A 20,306-nucleotide genomic window follows, 5' to 3' on the forward strand; every position below is an offset into this window, starting at 1 on the left:
AGGTGTTCACAACTATCTTCCTTGGCCCTAGGCCAGATGTTCACGTTTGATTTCACCAGGCCCAGACCAGCTTTGCTAAGTTTTTGCTCTTGAAGTTGAGGTCTGTTGAAATTGAAGTTCCTGAGGTTGGATAGCAGTGTCCAGATGCAGGTGACTTGTGCCCCAGCACTGGGCTGCCTGGCTGTGCCCTGGGCTTGTGTGACCTTCAGTCTGTGCTGGGCTGGAACCTGCTCTACAGGTTTCCAGATCTCTTCGTTTCACCCTCCACCCCAACAGACCCTCAGGCCTTTTCTGTGCTCACTTCCCAAGCTCCCCTTGGACTCTGCTCCAGAGTCCAAGTCAGCCCTGCCTGGGACCTTGACTGCCACTTCACCCCCATTGCTCCTCTCAGCCTGTGATGATGATATATCCAGACCCCTTTCTGCCCCAGAGCTGCAGTGGGTCTCAGAGGAGCCCAGCTTTACCCCACGGTCTACTCTGGGAAGGTGGAGACACATCTGATACAGTCACTGCAGGGGGTGCCCCATGGGGCAGCTGCTCCACCGGGACTGCCCTGACCAATCCCCAGCTGTAAGTCCCATGTCACTAGTGTGCACAGGCACTCAGCTCTTTAATTAACTTTGTCACATCCACATTCTTAAGTGTTTGGTGGCACCAGGACCTGGCAGGGCTGAGGGAAGGACCCCTCAAAGCTCAATTTGTTCTCTATGTCCAGCAAGGATGAGTGTGAGGCCCCAAGCATCGAGCATCGGGGAAACCACATCAAGTGGTTCCTCTCAAGCAGGTGCCCATTGCAGTGCCTGCCACTGCCAGAAGGCACTGCCTGAGCTAAATCCCCTGCCTCACCTTCCCAGACCTTCACCTGGTTTCAAGGCTCCTCAGCCACCTGCATATAACTGAAATGTCAAAGAGCTTGTGAGGAAGCTTCTGGGGCACCAGCCTTCTAGAGGAGGCTGAGGACAGCTGTGGATGGTTATTTATGGGGATGTTTTTGGCCTGGGCTGCAAGCAGGTGGGTAAGTGGCAGAGGGATGGCAGCTCAAGGTGCCCTGGCTTCTCTGCATGCCTGTCACTGGGCGGAGAAGTCCGGGCCTGCCACCAGGTTCCATCCTAGCTTATTCTCTGTGTGTCCTCAATTGAGGTACCTACCCTGTCTCTGCCTCAGTTTCCTCCTCTGTGAGACAGGGACCCTAACAGGCCCTAACTCTGACAGTGGTTTTGATGAAGTACGTGATGTGGGTGAAGCACCTGGAGCAGGCCCACTCTCAAAGAACACCCCACGGACTCTCAAGGTTAATGTTGAGAAGGGGCTGGGGCAGGGCAAAAGTGGGCAGGCCATTTCAGCTCCAGGTACCTGGGCTGACAGATTGGATTAAATTAGCATGTGCCTTGCTGAGTGCACAAGGGACAGTTGCCCAGGCAACAGGCACCAGGGTCAAAGCTGGTGATGCCTTGGCCTCATCATCCCAGGCTAGGGCCAGTGCATGATGCATTCAGCCAGGGGTGGGCTCTGGAGCCCTACAGCTGAGGGGGCCTGGTGACCCTCCAAGGTCATTCACAGGCCACTAGGGTGGCCTGTCCTTTTCCAGCCAGGCCTCACTCTAGGAAAAAAAAAAAAATTGATTGTAACCTCATTGGCAGTTTCCTTTGCATCGAAGTGGGAAGTAGCTACTGCCGAGGCTGGTAATAAACTCCGCAAAAGCTGGGAAGTCTCGTTTGAGCAGGAGCACCCATTATCCTGGCCAAGCTGCTGCAGCTAGGCTGAGCAGGTGTGGAAGTGCGGGTGGTGGTCATGTAACTTCTCCAGCCAAGGCCAAGTACCTCTGCAGACCTGTGCATGACGGCATATCCAGATGATTCCAACCCAATGCTGTGGATTCAATTCCACTCCATAAGACTTCTCTGCAGTCCCCAGACGTCTACAAGGACCAATAAGCTATCTTTTCTGTGTCTTTCCTGAATTCTTGTCCCTGTAAAGCATTAGCAAATTGAAATGTTCATCTTCTACCAGCATTGGGGGGTGTTAGTTTTTTTATTTCAAAATAATCACAGTAAAGATATCAGGAATAACATACTTGTAGGACATTCACAAGGTACAGAAGAATGCACACCGAAATCTGGACTTGTCTTTTCCTCTTCTGCAGCCTGCCAGCTTCTGCCTCTGGAAGTAACAACTGTTAAGTTTCTGCACATATTTCCAGATTTATTAATTGAACAATCATATAGCACTGACAGCATGACAAAGCCTTATAAAAGGGCTTTGGCTACCAGTGTAAAAGACAATTATTTTCATTTACTGTGAACACTTAGGTGGCACCAGGAAGGAAAGCCTTATGCTCATTCCTCTTTATTCTTCCTAACATATTCTGTTTTTAAAAATGTCTTTTCCGCCGGGCGCGGTGGCTCACCCTTGTAATCCCAGCACTTTGGGAGGCCGAGGTGGGCGGATCACGAGGTCAGGAGATCGCGACCACGGTGAAACCCCGTCTCTACTAAAAAATACAAAAAATTAGCCGGGCGTGGTGGCGGGCGCCTGTAGTCTCAGCTACTCGGAGAGGCTGAGGCAGGAGAATGGTGTGAACCCGGAAGGGGGAGTTTGCAGTGAGCCGAGATTGTGCCACTGCACTCCAGCCTGGGCGACAGAGCGAGACTCCGTCTCAAAAAAAAAAAAAAAAAAAAAAGTCTTTTCCAGGGGCCAGGTGCAGTGGCTCATGCCTGTAATCCCAACACTTTGGGAGGCCGAGGCGGTTGGATCAGGAGGTCAGGAGATCGAGACCATCCTGGATAACATGGTGAAACCCTGTCTCTACTAAAAATACAAGAAATTAGTTGCACGTGGTGGCGGGTGCCTGTAGTCCCAGTAACTCAGGAGGCTGAGGTAGGAGAATGGCGTGAACCCCGGGAGGCGGAGGTTACAGTGAGTTGAGATCGCTACTGCACTCTAGCGTGGGCAACAGAGCGAGACTCCATCTCAAAATAAATAAATAAATAAATAAATAAATAAATAAATAAATAAATAAATAAAATAAATAAAGTCTTTCCGAATTTGGCATTAAGAGATATAAATCTGTGGTCTAGTATTTTTTAATTGAGTTTTCTCACTCTCTCTCATATATGTGTATATTTATATATGCACACCTGCCTAGTTTTCTATTCAGTTGTTGACAATTAAAATTCTCCATTTACACAGGTAATGTGTTTCTTCCCAAATCCTGTTAACCACCCCTTCAATTAGATAATCCCTGAAAAAAAAATTGCAGCATCTATATTAATGCAGTTTTTATGCCTCATTAATGACCCATTTGATTTAATAGTTCTTAAAACTTGTGATGAATCAACAGTGATGGAAAGTTATACTGAATCATTTCGTATCTTTTTTGATTACTGTGAATTATATTCTTAGAGATAGGCTTTAAAATTGAACTTATACTAATGCATTTTAAATTTAATTTGGAAATAGTTTAGAATTGTTGAAGCTAGGACTCTCTGTTGACTCAGAAATAGTAGAAATGGGTGGGGATGGCATTTCACATCCAGCCTAGAATCTCCCTTTGTTCTCAATGTATTGGCTTTTCTTATTTTTACCCTGAAATTTTCACTATCAAATATATTTGAGAGGCAGATCATTTTCCTCCTTTAATATTTGTTTCATACACACAGAATAATACTGTGTGTCTGGGATTCAGTTTTTGAAATGAAACATGGACTCTGAGTGACCCCTTGTCGATGTGACAATGGACTGGTCTAGATCACAGCAGTTGGGCCCTATATTGTGACATGTATGCTTGCGAAAATTCTACTGTGACCTGTTGCTGAGGTGGTCTGATGATGCAGGTCTTGCCTTTCATTTTAACTGCCATTCTGGCAACTGAACTTTGGCAGTAAATACAGCTTAGTTGTCTCAGAGGACTCACAATGGGAAATGTTTGTAGTTGCTGCCTCAGAGGTATGTATGTTCATTTCTATCTTCTGACCGCAATTTCTTCAGATATGCCAGTTTTCCTGTATGTTAAATGTCATTCTGATTATTTTTTATTTTCCCAACTCCTATTTGTCTACAGATTTATAAATATGTTTTAGAGTTTTATTACTCAATTTGTATTTTTTTATTCTTCTATCAAGATTTTTGCCTCAAATACTTTTCTCTAGAAAAATACACTGTTTCCAATGCCATTTTTTTTTTGGACACTCCTGCTCTGTTGCCTAGGCTAGAGTGCAGTGGTGTGATATCGGCTCACAGCAACCTCCACCTCCCAGGTTTAAGCAATTCTGCTGCCTCAGCCTACTGAGTAGCTGGGATTACAGGCATCCACCACCATGCCTCACTAATTTTTGTATGTTTAGTAGATACAGGGGTTCACCATGTTGGCAAGGGAGGTCTTGAACTCCTGACCTCTTGATCCACCTGCCTTGGACTCCCCTAAGTGATGGGATTACAGGCATGAGCCACAGTGCCTGGAAATTTTTTTTTTTTTTTTTTGGCAGAATCTCGTTCTGTCACCCAGGCTGGAGTACAGTGGCATGATCTCAGCTCTCTGCAACCTCTGCATCCCAGGTTCAAGCAATTCTCTTGCCTCAGCCTCCTAAGTAGCTGGGACTACAGGTGCCTGCCACCATGCCTGGCTAATTTTTGTATTTTTAGTAGAGACAGGGTTTCACCATATTGACCAGGCTGGTCTCGAACTCCTGACCTTGTGATCTGCCCGCCTTGGCCTCTCAAAGTGCTGGGATACAGAGGTGAGCCACCACACCTGGCATTTTTTTCCCCCACACTCTTTCATAGACTAGATACAGAAGAAACCACTGAAAAACAAACTGGGGTGCCACATTTTCAGTTAATTCCCATTAATTGCTTGTTCAGGATGGTTCAGTTGAAGGGAAGTTTATTACTGGCACAGCCATCAAGTGGTAGTTTGGAATGTCCTACATTCCAAATTACCTTGGGGTCCAAGCAGAACTTGGTCCCTTGGTGTGGTCAGTTGGTCATGGAGGGGTGCTCACTGCCAGACAGCTGACAATACAGGGCGCTGGGTAGGATGACCAGACATTTGAATTTGTTCCTCAGAGAGGCTTCCTTTGCAGGAAAGTGCCATATTTTAGCCCAGGAGTTAAAACCTAGAGACAGGAGTTTTGTTTTGTTAAATGATTTGAGCTTTGTTCTGGACTCACCACCTCTTCCAATACATCAACCTTCCTGAAAAGCCCTTGGTGCAGGAGGATTGAGAAAGGGAGTGGAAAGAGCTCCAGGTTCAGGGTCCAGGCCACGATTTAGAGGCCTCAGATGTTCAGGGATCTCTGTCCCCAGAAAACCAACCAAATTCTTGCCCCAGATCGATCATTCATCAGTGTTGTGACTCTAGGCAGGTCGCTTCAAATCTCTTCATTTCACTTCCCTGAACTGTCAACTCTTGAGTGGCAGCCCCTGCTCTGCCCATCTCTCTGGGCTGATGTGGGCATCACAGGAAATTCGAACAGAAACTTTTCACGAGTTCTAAAGCATGAGACCCATGTCAAGAATGAAGATAATTTTACCCTCCACTGCCCTGTAGTCTCCCAAGTGGCTTCTCTATTAACCACTACCAAGGGCCTGGCTTGTTCTTCCAGACATGAAATAATTGAACACTTTATGGCACTTAGGAAGCACCCATCTTAAGGTTTTAGGTCCATTTAACTATTTTTACCCTTTTAACATAACGTAGGCCATTATCAACATTTCCACATTCAGACTAGGGATTGGAGAAATAGAGGAGTCTATAGAACTACCTCAGGTTCTAGCAGCTTCTCAAAAGTCCTTGAGCTCAGATCTTATGCACCAGACCCTATGCTCTTGGTCACTCCAATCTACTACCTGTCTGTAATGTCTCATCTCCATACAGGCATTTGCCTGCACAGTTATAAGTGCAACCCACAGTGCGAGTTCTTTCTGAAGCCCAACTCAAATTCAGGGGGCTTTGCTCTGCAGATGATGAACAATGGGATGAAACATTTAAGTTGTGAATAAATAATTACTCATTTCTCTGATCTTCTGCAGCAAGATATCAACAGCTGTCTTTATTTTAATTCATTTCCCAGCATGTTCTGTTGAAGATCAAAGAGCAGATCCTGGGGTGCCAGGGGAATCCACCGTCTGCCACCGCAAGCCTAAGAAGTGAATCCTCCATCACTGGCGTCGCAGCCGTGTACACCCTAGAGTTGCATCAACAGAAGGTATCATGGAAATTCAGTCATTCAGTTCATTCATGATATGATTTCTAGATTCTTCAGTGTCTCATATTTCAGAAAATTATAAAATTGCAATGCTATATTCTTTATATCATGTGTACATATGTAAATGTGTTAAGTCAATTACTAGTGCTACAACTATAGGAGTAAAGGTGAATTTCCATTCTAGGTTTGGGTTTACTTTACTTTTAATGGTGAATAACATCTCAGTGGAAATTGTAAACATTTTGCTGATTGTTAAAACATTAACTAAGAAGGATCTTTTTCTGAGACAGTTTTGCCAGGTTTGTAAAGTAATGGACATCACTTCAAACTGTTTGGAAGTAACCTAAAAATGGAGGAAGTGGTAACTCAGTGTTTTTTTGTGATCCCATCTTACGTGAGTGTGATAACACTTGTAACAATGACCGAGCCAATAGTGATAGATTCTTATGACCAGAAGTCCAGGGTTAGCATCAGTGACTGAGCCAATAGTGACACATTCTTATGGACAGAAGTCTAGGGTTAGCATCAAGGTTCACTCTGTGTTGTCCAGTCTATGGGTTTTGACAAACTGACAATGTCCTTTGTCACCCTGACAGAATAATTTCACATCCTAAACATGACCTGAGCTGCACCTGCTAATTCCTCTCCTTTTCTGAGGATTCCTGAAAACCGTGGATGATTTTACTGCCTCTATAGGTTTCCTTTTCCAGAATTTTATAGAGTTGGAATCATAAAGTGTGTAGCTACTTATGACTAACTTATTTTACTTAGCAATATACATGTGAGATCTTTTGTATCATTTTGAAGCTTAACAGCTTAATAATTCTTATCAGTGAACAGTAGCCCATTGGTTTCATCGAACACTGTTGGTTCACTCACCTCCTGAAGACCATCTCAGCTGCTTCCAATTTGGGTAATTATGAATAAAGCTGCCCATATTCTTGTGCAGATTTTAAGATGAACATAATTTTTAAATTTAGCTGGGTAAATATGTAGAATTTTGATCACTTGCTGGTAAGACTATGTTTTCCATTGTTTTAGGCAGAATTCACCAGTACAATTATGTGGGCATGTTTTTTAAAAGTTATTACTTACTGATTAAATTCTATAATGATAGAGGCCTACTCAGATTATCTATCTCTCCTTTGGTGGTTATGGTAGTTTCTCCCTTTAAAGGCATTTGTCCATTTCATCTAAGCTAGGAAATTTGTGGGCATAGACACTTGAATCTCGCAAGTTGCCTGCTTGGTTCTTGTCAAAGGCTACTGTGCTTCCTGTCATTCCTACTCTAAAACTTTTCAATAAACTTTCACTCCTGCACTTGAAAAATTGCAGGCATACATTTGTTGAAAGTATTCTGTTATTATTTTCTTAATGTTCATGAGATCAGCAGGGATAATTCCTCTTCTATTCATATTATTTGTATATTGTGTCTTTTCTTTGTGATTAGCCTGGCTGGAGGTTTACCAATTCTATTGATCTTTTATAAGAAGCAGCTTTTGGTTTTGTTGAGTTTCTTTGTTTATTATTTGTATTACATTGATTTCTGCAAATATTATTATATTTTGGGGGAGGGGGATTGCCTGGTTTACAATTCACTACACTTTTTTTGTCTAGTTTCCTAAGGTGGAAAATAAGACATCTGGATTTGGATTACGTTTAGTTTACTGCACAGAATTGTGAATGGCACTGATGCCCCTGAAGTGTGCACTTGATTATTAAAATAATAAATATTATGTATTTTGGCCACAGTATTGATTTTAAAGCCAATAAAATGGATGATAAGTGCAGGAGGAACATATGTAGATCCGGGAAAGATAAATGACATTATAACATTTCGACAACAAAAAAAGGAAATTTACCAGGCCTCAAAATGCACAAGGGGGTGATGGGACACTGTCATAAAATCAGCTGTGCATTTGTATGCTGCCCTGTGTGAACTCTGCCTGTTTTGCAGTGGTGAGGGTGGCTTAGCCGGAGAACCAGGCCCTAACTTCTGTGGCTTTCCTGATGGTCTCGTTTGCCTTCCCTCATCACCCAGGATGGTGTCCCAGTGGCAGCCAAGTTTCTGCCCTTAACCCACCTCCTTTACACACGCCAGCCCCCTGCCCCCAGCACCCAAGGTTGCCTAAAGGATTCCTTCTGTGGAACCAACATGCTGACAGTTACTCTGTGTTTCCTAGATCAAAATGAGGACCTGGCACAGGAAACTTCATCTAAGGATGTCCCAGGCGTTCACATGGTAAGTTCTTTATGTTTCTAAGATGGAAATTTTGTTGCTCTTGGTTCTTTTTTATTTTATTTGAACTGAGATAGGAAAATCTTACCATGTACATTATAGATGACTTACAGAATTTTTTGGTGGGAAAACGTGAGGGTTCATTACCAGGTAAGAAATGATCTCAGATGGCATTCTTAGATGACACCTTCAGTTACGAACTATATGGCAGAAGGAATTTTTTTAGGGGAAAAGCTTTCTTCTTATAACATTGTGACTATACAACCAAAACAATCTTGGAAGTCTTGCATAAAAACCTCTTGCCTTTCCAGAAATGTCTTCTAGGCTTTATTTTGGGACCATTGCCTCAACCACTGTCTCCCATCTGCTTTTCTAATGTCACCAAGTAAAGATATGTATGGTGAAACCCCATCTCTACTAAAAATATAAAAATTAGGCGGGCATGCTGATCGGCAACTGTGATCTCAGCTACTGTGGAGGCAGAGGGAGCAGGATCACTTGAGCCTAGGAGACGGATGTTGCAGTAAGCCAAGATCGTGACTCTGTGACAGAGCGAGATTCCAGCAAAGAAAGAGAGAGAGAAAGAAAAACCTGCACACACAGGACACAGCACGGTCTGACTCTTATAGTGTTTTGTTTTTCTCTAAATGCAGGTGGACAAAGCCACAGAGACAAACAGTATGTATTCTGGGATCACCCCTATGCTGAAGAAGAATTCTAGTGTTGACAAAGGTGACACTTTCTTGCCTCATTTTTTCTGGAGAGCCACTCTGGTTTGAACTTCCTGCCAGAAATGTGGTTCAAGCACTTTTGTCTTGAAAAGTGAAGAACCCGGTCAAGAAATGTGACCGTTGACTCTAGTGCCTGGAAGGAAGAGTGTCATTTGGATAGAAGAGGGTCCTGTGCATCAGGGTTGGGAGGTATGGAGGAATGAGTCAATGTGGAGTGATTGTGAATGTCTCTGCGAGTTTGTGTGCTTTTTGCCAGAAAATATGTTCCCATGTGCAAAGCACAACACAAAGATTGATATTCTAAAAACAACATTTCATCACCACTGCGTTTTCCAAAAATCAACCCATTCATTCCTCACCACAGCTGTAGCTGAAGGTTAAGTTTGATATGCCCAGTCCTCACATGGAGATGACGTAGAGATGAATTTTTCAGGCTTTTGTTCTCCTAAGTGGAAATGGCATAGATGAACTCAGGAATGGGTGGAAGGGTGATGCTGTGGGCTACTAGTCTGAAGTTATCACATGGCCCTGGTGTAACTTGTCACCGTGTCAGAGTCCTTAGCGTCTCTGTGTATATGTGGAAGTATGTTGGCCTATAAAGATCTCCAGCACTGTATACCACAATAGAATGGTCTCAATGGTCAGCTGACCCACAGTTTGAGTAGGTTCATTGTACAGTGGACTTTGGTGTGGTCATTAATATGAAACATACAGAGGGAGCTGCCAGGCCTCTGGTTTTAAGTGATGGGGTATTCCTCAGCTCCTGGTCAAGGGCAGAGAACATTCAGAGATATATTCTATTGTATTTAATGAGATCATCACCACAAATGTTAGAAATGCTCCAATTCAGTAGCACACATACCCAAGACACGGCACCCAACAAGATCTCAAGGAGCCAATTGGCTCTTAGCCTGGTGCCCATCTCCTCTGCTGGAATCTTCTGCACAGCTGGGTAACAGAGGGTCAGAACCCCCACCTGCTGCCACCCATGAAAGGCTGTCCCAGTCCTGGAGCCACTGTGAGTATGAGCAACAGCGGGCCCCATGACACACACACACTGTGTTAAAAGAAAGAGCAGAAGGACAAATATCACAGGCCAAGTAGGGGTCATCTTTAAATGGTAGGATAATTGAGTATTTTCAAGTCTTGGTTTAGTCTTCTTTAAAACAGAAGGTTAATGAATACATAGAATATTTTGGCTAGAATTAAATCTCCTCTTTGAAGAAAGGTAGCTTTTTGTATCGTACAAATTGTGGCCAGGCACGGTGGCTCACGCCTGTAATCCCAGCACTTTGGGAGGCCAAGGCGGGCAGATCACGAGGTCAGGAGATCAAGACCATCCTGGCTAACATGGTGAAACCTGTCTCTACTATAAATACAAAAATTAACTGGGCATGTTAGCGGGCACCTGTAATCTCAGCTACTCAGGAGGCTGAGGCCAGTGAATTGCTTGAACCAGAGAGGCGCATGTTGCAGTGAGCTGAGATCATGCCACTGCATTCCAGCCTGGGCAACAGAGAGAGACCCTATCTCAAGAAAAGCAAAACATATAAAAAAATTTTTTAAATATAGATTTTTGGGCTTTGTTTCATACATGATTCCCACCAGCAGAGAGACCTAAGAATGTGCATTTTTATCAAGCCCTCTAGTGACCTTTATGATCAGGCAAACTCAGGTAATAACATTGATTGAAGGGTTGGTGAGTGCATATTTTCCAGGTTAAAATGATACTGGACATAGAGCAGTAGTTCTCAAATTTTAATGTGCTTAAGAATCACCAGGAAAGTTGTTAAAAATTAGATATCCAGAGATTTAGACATCCAGAGATTTAGATTCAGAGCTCTGGGAGACACTCAAAAATTTGCATTTTTAACCAGTTTCTTCTCTCCAGGGTAAATCATTCAGAGGCACTTGTCTTCATCCATTCTGTGCTGCTATAACAGGTAATTTATAACGAACAGAAATTTATCTGGTTCAGGGTTCTGGAGGTTGATGAAGTCCAAGTAGAGGGGCTACATCTGGTGAGGGCGTTCTTGCTGTGGCGGACAATGGCAGAAAGTATCACACCGTGCGAGAGAGCAGAAAGGGGACCGAGCTCGTCCTTCATAAGGAACTCACTCACATCATAATGAACCCCACTCCCACAATAACGGCGTTCATCCATTCCTGAAGGCAGAGTCTTCGTGACCCAATCACCTCTTAAAGGTCCTACCTGTCAACATTGTTGCATTGGGGATTAGGTTTCCAACATATGAACTTTGGGTGATACATTCAAGCAATAGCATTCTGCCCCGACCACCCAAATTCATGTCCTGCTCACATGCAAAATACATTCATTCTATCCCAATAGCTCCAAAAGTCTTAACTTGTTTCAGGAGGACCAACTCAAAAGTTTAAATTCAGGGTCTCATCTAAATCAGATATGGGTGAGAACCAGGGCACAATTCATCCTGGGGCAAATTTTCCTCCAGCTGTGAGCATGTGAAATTTAAAAAAAAAAAAAAGTGATTTGCTTCCAAAATACAATGGTAGGACAGATATAGGGTAGACGTTTTCTTTTCTTCTCTTTTCTTTTCTTTTGACATGGAGTTCACTTTTGTTGCCCAGGCTGGGGTGCAATGGCGCGATCTTGGCTCACTGCAACCTCCACCTCCCAGGTTCAAGTGATTCTCCTGCCTCAGCCTTCCGAGTATCTGGGATTACAGGCATGAGCCACCGTGTCCAGCAGATGTTTTCATTTCAAAAAGGAGAAATAGGCCCAAAGAAGTAACAGGCCCAAAGTAAGTCCAAACCCAACAAGGCAGACAAATTAAATCTTAAGACCCCAGAATAATCTTTTATTTCCTGCACTGCTACCTGGATACATTGGGAGGGTTGAGTCCCCAAAGCCTAGAGCAGCCCTGCCCCTCTAGAGCTAGCACTATAGGGCTACCATACTGCTGTTGCCACTGGGCTCAGTTCACGCAGCAGCTCTCATGGGTTGAAGTATCATGCCTTCAGCTCTCCCAGGCTGGACTTGCACATTATTCACTCTATAGGTCAGCCAGATGCAGTGGCTCACACCTGTAATATCAGCACTTTGGGAGGCCAAAGCAGACGGATCACCTGAGGTCAGGAGTTTGAGACCAGCCTGGCCAACATGGTGAAACCCCATCTCTACTAAAAACACAAAAATTAGCTGGGCATAGTGGTGCACACCTGTAATCCCAGCTACTCGGGAGGCTGAGGCAGGAGAATCGCTTGAACCCAGGAGGTGGAGGTTGCAGTGAGCCAAGATTGTGCCACTTCACTCCAGCCTGAGTGACAGAACAAGACTCTGTCTCAAAAAACAAGCAAACAAACAAAAAACTCTACAGTTCTTGGATCTCAGAGGTGGCCCCACTCTCACAGCTCCATTAGGCATTGCCCTGGTGGGGGCTCTCTGCAGTAGCACCACCTCTGTGACAAACTTCTGCTTGGGGATCCCGACTGCTCAATACATGTTTTGAAATCTAGGTGGAAGCCACCTTAGCCCCACAGCTTATACTCTGCACATATGCTGAGTTAGCACCATGTGGATGCCACCATGGTTTATAATCCCTTATCTTCTGGAGTGGTGGCTGGACCCACTTATGCCATTGAAGCTGTTTGTATTCGTCCATTCTCACGCTGCTAATAAAGACATACCTGAGACTAGGTAATCTATAAAGGAAAGAGGTTTAATGGACACTCTGTTCAGCATGGCTGGGGAGGCCTCACAATCGTGACGGAAGGCAAAGGAAGACTAAAGGCACATTTTATATGGCAGCAGGCAAGAAAGCGTGTACAGGGGAACTGACCTTTTATAAAACCATCACATGTCATGAGACTTATTCACTACAGCATGGGAAAAACCTGCTCCCATGATTCAATTACCTCCTACTGGGTCCCTGCCACAACACCTGGGGATTATGGGAGCTAAAATTCAAGATGAGATTTGGGTGGGGACACAGCCAAACCATATCACTGATTTTTCCCCAGGTTCCCCCATAGAAGTCAGTAGATGCAGATGGATACTTGTGACAAAGGGCACCATTGAAGTCCAGACACTAAATACACTGAAGTCCCAGCTCCTGCCCTGCCAGGACACCCTGTCCCACCTGCCAGGACCTCCCCTCAACCACCTCCCTGTTCAGGTCAGGAGGTGCCCATATATTCAAGAGAGAGTTTTCATAATTTTCTTTTCTTTTTTTTTAGACAGTCTTGCTCTGTTGCCCAGCCTGGAGTGCAGTTGCACGATCTCAGCTCACTGCAACCTCCATCTCATGGGTTCAAGCGATTCTCATGCCTGAGCCTCCTCAGTAGCTGGGATTATAGGCACACACCACCATGCCCAGTTCATTTTTTGTATTTTTAGTAGAGACAGGGTTTTGCCATGTTCTCCAGGCTGGTCTTGAACTCCTGACCTCGAGTGATCTGCCCCCCTCAGCCTCCCAAAGTGCTGGGATTACAGGTGTGAGCAGCCCAGCCAGTTTTCATAATTTTCTTTACTTCCACTGTGGTGGGAGAACTGGCTTTAGAGAAAGCCATCCTTTACAGATGAGGTGGCCCCACCAGGAACAGGTTTCAATCAGGTGTTTTGGAGGCAGTGATGCCTGTGCACCCTGGTGAGAAGGAACGTGGCATGAACATCAGGAACCACACTTCACCCTGGAGAAGGAGAGGCCACAGGTGGGGCTGAAGGAGCAGTTCTCACAAGCAATCCTGTGGGCCACACCATGCACCTTGGCGCACAGTGTCAATGTGGCTCAGAGTGGGGTAGAGGACTCAGGGTATTAAAAGCATCAAGGAATCCAGGTGAGAGCCACCGCACCCAACTTTACTTTCATCCACAGGCTGATGCAGCCCAAGGAAGTGTTACTCCACAACAACCTCAATTCTACACACAGAACCTGTTCGCCAGGCCCTTGCCACAGGCTGTCATCTCAAAATGGGGGCTGTCAAGGCTTGTTAGAATACCTGGGACTGAGAGGAAAATAATATATATATATATATATATAATTTTTTTTTTTTTTTTTTGAGATGGAGTCTTGCTCTGTCGCCCAGGCTGGAGTGCAGTGGCATGATCTCAGCTCACTGCAAGCTCCGCCTCCCGGGTTCACGCCATTCTCCTGTCTCAGCCTCCCGAGTAGCTACAGGTGCCCGCCACTATGCTCGGCTAATTATTTTATATTTTTAGTAGAGACGGGGGTTTCACCGTGTTAGCCAGCACGGTCTTGATCTCCTGACCTCGTGATCTGCCCGTCTCTGCTTCCCAAAGTGCTGGGATTACAGGTATGAGCCACCAGGCCTGGCTGATTTTTGTATTTTTAGTAGAGACAGGGTTTCACCATGTTGGCTAGGCTGGTCTCGAACTCCTGATCTCAGGTAATCCTCCCGCCTCGGCCTCCCAAAGTGCTAAGATTACAGGCGTGAGCCACTGCACCCAGCCTAATTTAAACATTTTAAAATCTTGTTTTAATTTTGAAATAAAATCTCAATTTGGTTTTTAAAAAGCTCTGTCTGAGTTGTGATGACTCACATCTGCAACTTCAGTACTTTGGGAGGCTGAGGTGGGAGGAACCCCCAGGAGTTCAAGACCAGCCTGGGCAACATAGGGATACCCAGTATCTCTATAATAATAATAATAATACAAAAATTAACCGGGTCTGGTGGTGGGCACCTGTGATCCCAGCTACTTGGGAGGCTGAGGCAGAAGGATCGCTTGAGCCTGGGAGGTCACGGTTGCAGTGAGCTGAGACTGCACAACTGCACTCCAGCCTGGGCAACAGAGTGAGACCCTGACTCAAAAAAAAAAAAATAGTGCTTAGTGCCACATGCCAGGAACCACAATGACAACAAGTCAGAGGGGTGTTGAGTCAGGGCACACCAAGAGCTGGCGGGGAGTCTGACTGCGGGGACCCTGCCCTCTTCCAGAAGGTGAAGGTGCAGAGAAGCTCAAAAGGATCACGGCTTCTCACCCTGGCCCTGAACCCCCTCACATTAGCAGCTCTCAGCATAGCCAACTGGACAGCTCACACCAATAAATTAAACCTTATTTCTTGCCGGCACAGTGGCTCATGCCTGCAATCCCAGCACTTTGGGAGGCCAAAGTGAGAAGATCACTTGAGGCCAGAAGTTCAAGACCAGCCTAGGCAACATAGTGAGACCCTGCCTCTACAGAAAATTAAGTGAGAGCTGTGGCATGTGCCTGTGATCCCAGTTACTCGGGAGGCTGAGGCAGGAGGATCTCTTGAGCTCAGGAGGTTGAGGCTGCAGTGAACTACCGCACAACGGCACTCCAGCCTGGAGAACAAAGCAAGACCTTGTCTCATAACAAAACAAAAAAGAAGCAAGCCAGCAGGTCTAATCCAGACTTAAGAGGATGGTATCAGCCAGGCTGATACCCTCCCAAGCTACTTGGGAGACTGAGGCACAAGAATCACTTGAAGCTGGGAGGTGGAGGTGGCAGTGAGCTGAAATCGCATCACTGCACTCCAGCCTGGGCGACAGAGCAAGACTCCGCCTCAAAAAAAAAAAAAAGAAAGGGCCCTTCAAACTGAGTCATCTGCACGATGCCTGAATTCCTGCTATAGCCCCGGCCGATTGGCTTTTCATTCTACGTCTGCACAGTAACATGGTTAGAAAAGGTATCCTAGTTATGTTGCAATGAAAAATGTCTACCTGTAACACTCACTATTTCTTGCAGGCACCTATAACCTGTGGAAAGGGTGAAAAGCTCAGAAGATTCTATTGTCTATTTTATTTTATTTATTTTTGAGGCAGGGTCTTGCTCCGTCATCCCGGTTGGAGTGCAGTGGCACCATCATAGCTCACTGCAGCCTCAAACTCTTGGGCTCAAACAGTTCTGCCTTAGCCTCCCAAGTAGCTAGGACTACAGATTTGCACCACCACACCTGGCTATTTGTTTTTTGTTTGTTTGTTTTTTGGTAGAGATGGGGGTCTCACTATGTTAGCCAGTCTGGTCTCAAACTCTTGGACTAGAGTGATCCTCCCACCTTGGCCTCCCAAACAGATGATGGGATTACAGGCCTGAGCCACCATGCCTGGCCATCTACTCTAAATGTCAGTTAACTGCTTTGATGGGCTGGGCGCGTGGTTCATGCCTGCAATCCCAGCACTTTGGGAGGCTGAGTCGAGCGGATAACGAGGTCAGGAGTTTGAGACCAGCCTGGTTAACATAGTGACACCCCCATCTCTACTAAAAATACAAAAAACTAGCTGGGTATGGTGGTGAGTGCCTGTAATTCCAGCTACTTGGGAGGCTGAGGCAGGAGAATCACTCAAACCTGGGAGGTTACAGTAAGCCGAGATCACACCACTGCACTCCAACCTGGGCAACAGTGAGAGACTCCGTCTCAAAAAAAAAAAAAAAAAACCAGAAAACTGCTCTGATGAAAGCTAAAAAGTAAACTGTAAATAAAAATTAGGCCTAATTTTTTTTGTTTGTTTTTTGTTTTTGTTTTTGAGACCAAGGCTCACTCTGTTGCCCAGGCTGGAGTGCAGTGGCATGATCTCGGCTCACTGCAGCCTCTGCCTTTCAGGTTTAAGTGATTCTCATGCCTCAGCCTCCCAAGTAGCTGGGATTACAGGTGCCTACCACCATACCCAGCTAATTTTTGTATTTTTAGTAGAGACAGGCTTTCACCATGTTGGCCAGGCTAGTCTCGAGCTCCCAACCTCAAACAATCCACCCGCCTTGGCCTCCTAAAGTGCTGGGATTATAGGTGTGAGCCACCATGCCCAGCCAAGATTAGGCCTAATTTTTAAAGTCACTTGGAGCATAGACAATGTTTCTGCAATTATTAATCTACTTTTTTTCTTTTTGAGACAGGGTCTCACTCTGTCACCCAAGCTGGAGTGCAGTAGTATGATCATGGGTCACTAAAGCCTCGCCCTCTTGGGCTCAAGCAAAATGTTCCTGCCTCAGCCTTCCAAGAGCTGGGACTACATGTATGCACCACCATGCTCAGCTAATTTTTAGTTCTTGTAGAGACAGGGGTCTCACTATGTTGCCCAGACTGGTTTTGAACTCTTGGGCTTGAGAGATCCTCCCACCTTGACTTCCCCAAATGCTGGGATTACAGGCATGAGCCACCACACCTGGACTCACATATTTTGATGTCTAAAACACCAAAGATATTTTTAAGGAGCTGAACAAACCAGTAATTTTTAAAGAAAAAAGTAGTGGGAGTATCTAGTACAACCAAAACCAGGCATCAAAATCAGCGGTTAAACATTCCAGGCTGGGCACAGTGGCTCATGCCTGTAATCTGAACACTTTGGGAGGCCCAGGCGGGAGGATTGCTTGAGCCCTGGAAAGCGGAGGTTGCAGTAAGCCATGATCGTGCCACTGTATTCCAGCCTGGAAGACATAGTGAAGCCCTGTCTCAAAAATAAATGAACTAATAAATAAATCCAGAACCAGTGCTCACTTCGGCAGCACATATACTAAAATTGGCATGACATGGAGAAGATGAGCATGGTACCTGGGAAAGGATGACACACAAATTCATTAAGCATTTCATATTTTTAAAAAACATTTCAGAACCAAGAAAATAAATGAATCAAAAGAAAGGGAAGACCCTGGTGATTCCTTTGATATTAGAAAAAATCAGCTGGGCGTGGTGGCTCATGCCTGTAATCCCAGCAATTTGGGAGGCCGAGACGGGCAGATCACTTTAGGTTAGGAGTTCAAGACCAGCCTGGCCAACATGGTGAAACTCCGTATCTACTAAAAGTACAAAAATTAGGCTGGGTGTGGTTGCTCACACCTGTAATCCCAGCACTTTGGGAAGCCGAGCGGGGTGGATCACCTGAGGTGAGGAGTCCAAGACCAGCCTGGCCAACGTGGCACCACTGCACTCCAGCCTGGGCAACAGAATGAGACTCTGCCTTGAAAATAATAATAATAAAAATAATCAATTGCAGATAGACCATAGACCTAAATGTGAAAAGGTAAAAACAATAAATCTTTTAGAATTGCTGTGTTCATGTATGGCTATTCAGCACTTGAGATGTGCTATTAAGTATAAAATTTGCACTGAATTTTAAGCACTTAGTAGGAAAAAAACCTAAAAATATCTCAATTTTAACATTAAAATTTTGAAATAATAATTTGGATATACTGAGTTAAACACTACTAAAATTAGTTTTATCTGATTATTTTTGTTCTCTTAATGTGGATACTAGATCATTTTAAATTGCATATGTGGCTTACTTCCTATTTTTATTGGACAGCACTAGTGTAGAAGGTAATAAGAGATATATACCTTCAGGACATCAAATTAGGAAAAGGTGTGTTAAATTGTATTTCAAAAGCATGAATCAGGCCAGGCGTGGTGGCTCACGCCTGTAATCCCAGCACTTTGGGAGGCCGAGGCAGGCGGATTACGAGGTCAGGAGATTGAGACCAGCCTGGCTAACACAGTGAAACCCTGTCTCTACTAAAAATACAAAAAATTAGCCGGGCGTGGTGGCGGGTGCCTGTAGTCCCAGCTACTCAGGAGGCTGAAGCAGGAGAATGCCATGAACCCGGGAGGCAGAGCTTGCAGTGACCCGAGATCACCACTGCTCTCCAGCCTGGGTGACAGAGCGAGAATCCATCTCAAAAAAAAAAAAAAAAAAAGAGAGAAGACAATGTTTGGGAAGGGGTATGGGGGGATTCTGGGGTGCTGTTAATGTTCTATTTCTTGACTTGTGTGTTAAAAATGTGTAGTTGGGCTGGGCGCGGTGGCTCACACCTGTAACCCCAGCACTTTGGGAGGCCAAGGCAGGTGGATCACCTGAGGTTAGGAGTTCAAAACCAGCCTGGCCAACATGGTGAAACCTTGTCTCTACTAAAAATATAAAAAATTAGCTGGGCATGGTGGCGGTGCCTGTAATCTCAGCTACTTGGGAGGCTGAGGCAGGAAAAGCGCTTGAACCCAGGGGTGGGAGGCTGCAGTGAGCCGAGCTCACACCACTACACTCTAACCTGGGGCAACAAGAGCGAAACTCTGTCTCAAAAAAAAAAGTATTTTGTGATGAATTTGTAGGATCTATATATTTTTTAGGAAAGCGCCTTTCTGTGATGCACAATAAAAAGGTTTTGTTTTTATTTTGTATTATTTCAAAATATTTTTAAAATTTAATATCTAAATATGCTATTTTAGATATTCAAAATTTCTGATGATGGCTTCTCTTTTCCATCATAACATCCTTGAGATTAAATCAATTAATGTGATTAAATCAATCCATTTTTGTAGTTGGGTCCGTTCTGTGATTGAGTCATTGTGTGCCCTGACAGTCTTTAAAATAGTGCCAATAAGTATATATATGTGTAATTTTAAAAAATAATTTTATAATTTCAACTTTTATTTTAGATTCAGAGAGTACGTACATTTGCAGGTTTGTTACGTGAGTATTTCGCATGATGCTGAGGTCTTGGGTATGAATGATCCCGTCACCCAGATAGTGAGTGTAGTACCCAATAGGTGGTTTTTCTGCCCTTGCCTTCCCCCTCTCTTCCCTCTACCCCCTCTAGTAGCACCGTGTCTGCTGTCCCCATCTTTATGTCCATATGTACCCAAAGTATGTCCATATGTCCCACTTGTAAGTAAGGACATGCAGCATTTGGTTTTCTGTTTCTATGTTAATTCTCTTAGGATTATGGCCTCTGGTTGCATCCATGTTGCTGCAAAAGACATGATCTCATTCTTTTTTATGGCTCTGTAGTATTTTACAGCATATATGTACCACATTTTCTTTATCCAGTCCACGACTGATGGGCATATAAGTTGACTTCATGTCTTTACTATTGTGAATAGTGCTGCAATAAACATACAAGTGCATGTGCCTTTTTGGTACAATGATTTATTTTCTTTTGGGTCTCTATCAAGTAATGAGATTGCTGGGTAAATGGTAGTCCTGGGCAGACTGCTTGAGTCCAGGAGTTTGTGACCAGCCTGGGCAACATGGCAAAACCCCATCTCTACTAAAAATACAAAGAAATTAGTTGGGCATGGTGGCACATGCCTATAGCCCCAGCTACTTGGGAGGCTGAGATGGGAGAATCACTTGAACCCAAGAGACGGAGGTTTCAGTGAGCTGAGATCACACCACTGCACTCCA

The 20,306-nt window shown here is 44.6% G+C and overlaps 1 protein-coding gene, 1 long non-coding RNA gene and 1 other non-coding gene across 3 annotated transcripts in view; 2 read left to right on the forward strand and 1 right to left on the reverse strand.

Annotated features, from left to right (window-relative positions):
• Positions 1–5,534: 5,534 nt before the first annotated feature.
• Positions 5,535–20,306, reverse strand: part of SEPTIN14 (septin 14) — a 92,079-nt gene continuing 77,307 nt past the window's right edge. The window contains exon 11 of the mRNA XM_055293065.2: positions 5,535–6,185. Within this exon, the coding sequence (XP_055149040.1) occupies positions 6,160–6,185 (26 nt within the window). The 3' untranslated portion in view covers positions 5,535–6,159. The remainder of the gene's footprint in view (positions 6,186–20,306) is intronic.
• Positions 6,119–20,251, forward strand: LOC134731338 (uncharacterized). The gene is made up of 4 exons (XR_010113536.1): positions 6,119–6,206; positions 8,390–8,448; positions 9,099–11,119; positions 19,559–20,251. It is a non-coding gene; the product is annotated as an uncharacterized lncRNA (long non-coding RNA).
• Positions 17,622–17,728, forward strand: LOC129490820 (U6 spliceosomal RNA). Its single transcript, XR_008660315.1, has one exon. It is a non-coding gene; the product is annotated as a U6 spliceosomal RNA (small nuclear RNA).

This window comes from Symphalangus syndactylus, chromosome 9 (genome assembly GCF_028878055.3).
Source record: "Symphalangus syndactylus isolate Jambi chromosome 9, NHGRI_mSymSyn1-v2.1_pri, whole genome shotgun sequence".
NCBI lineage: Eukaryota > Metazoa > Chordata > Mammalia > Primates > Hylobatidae > Symphalangus > Symphalangus syndactylus.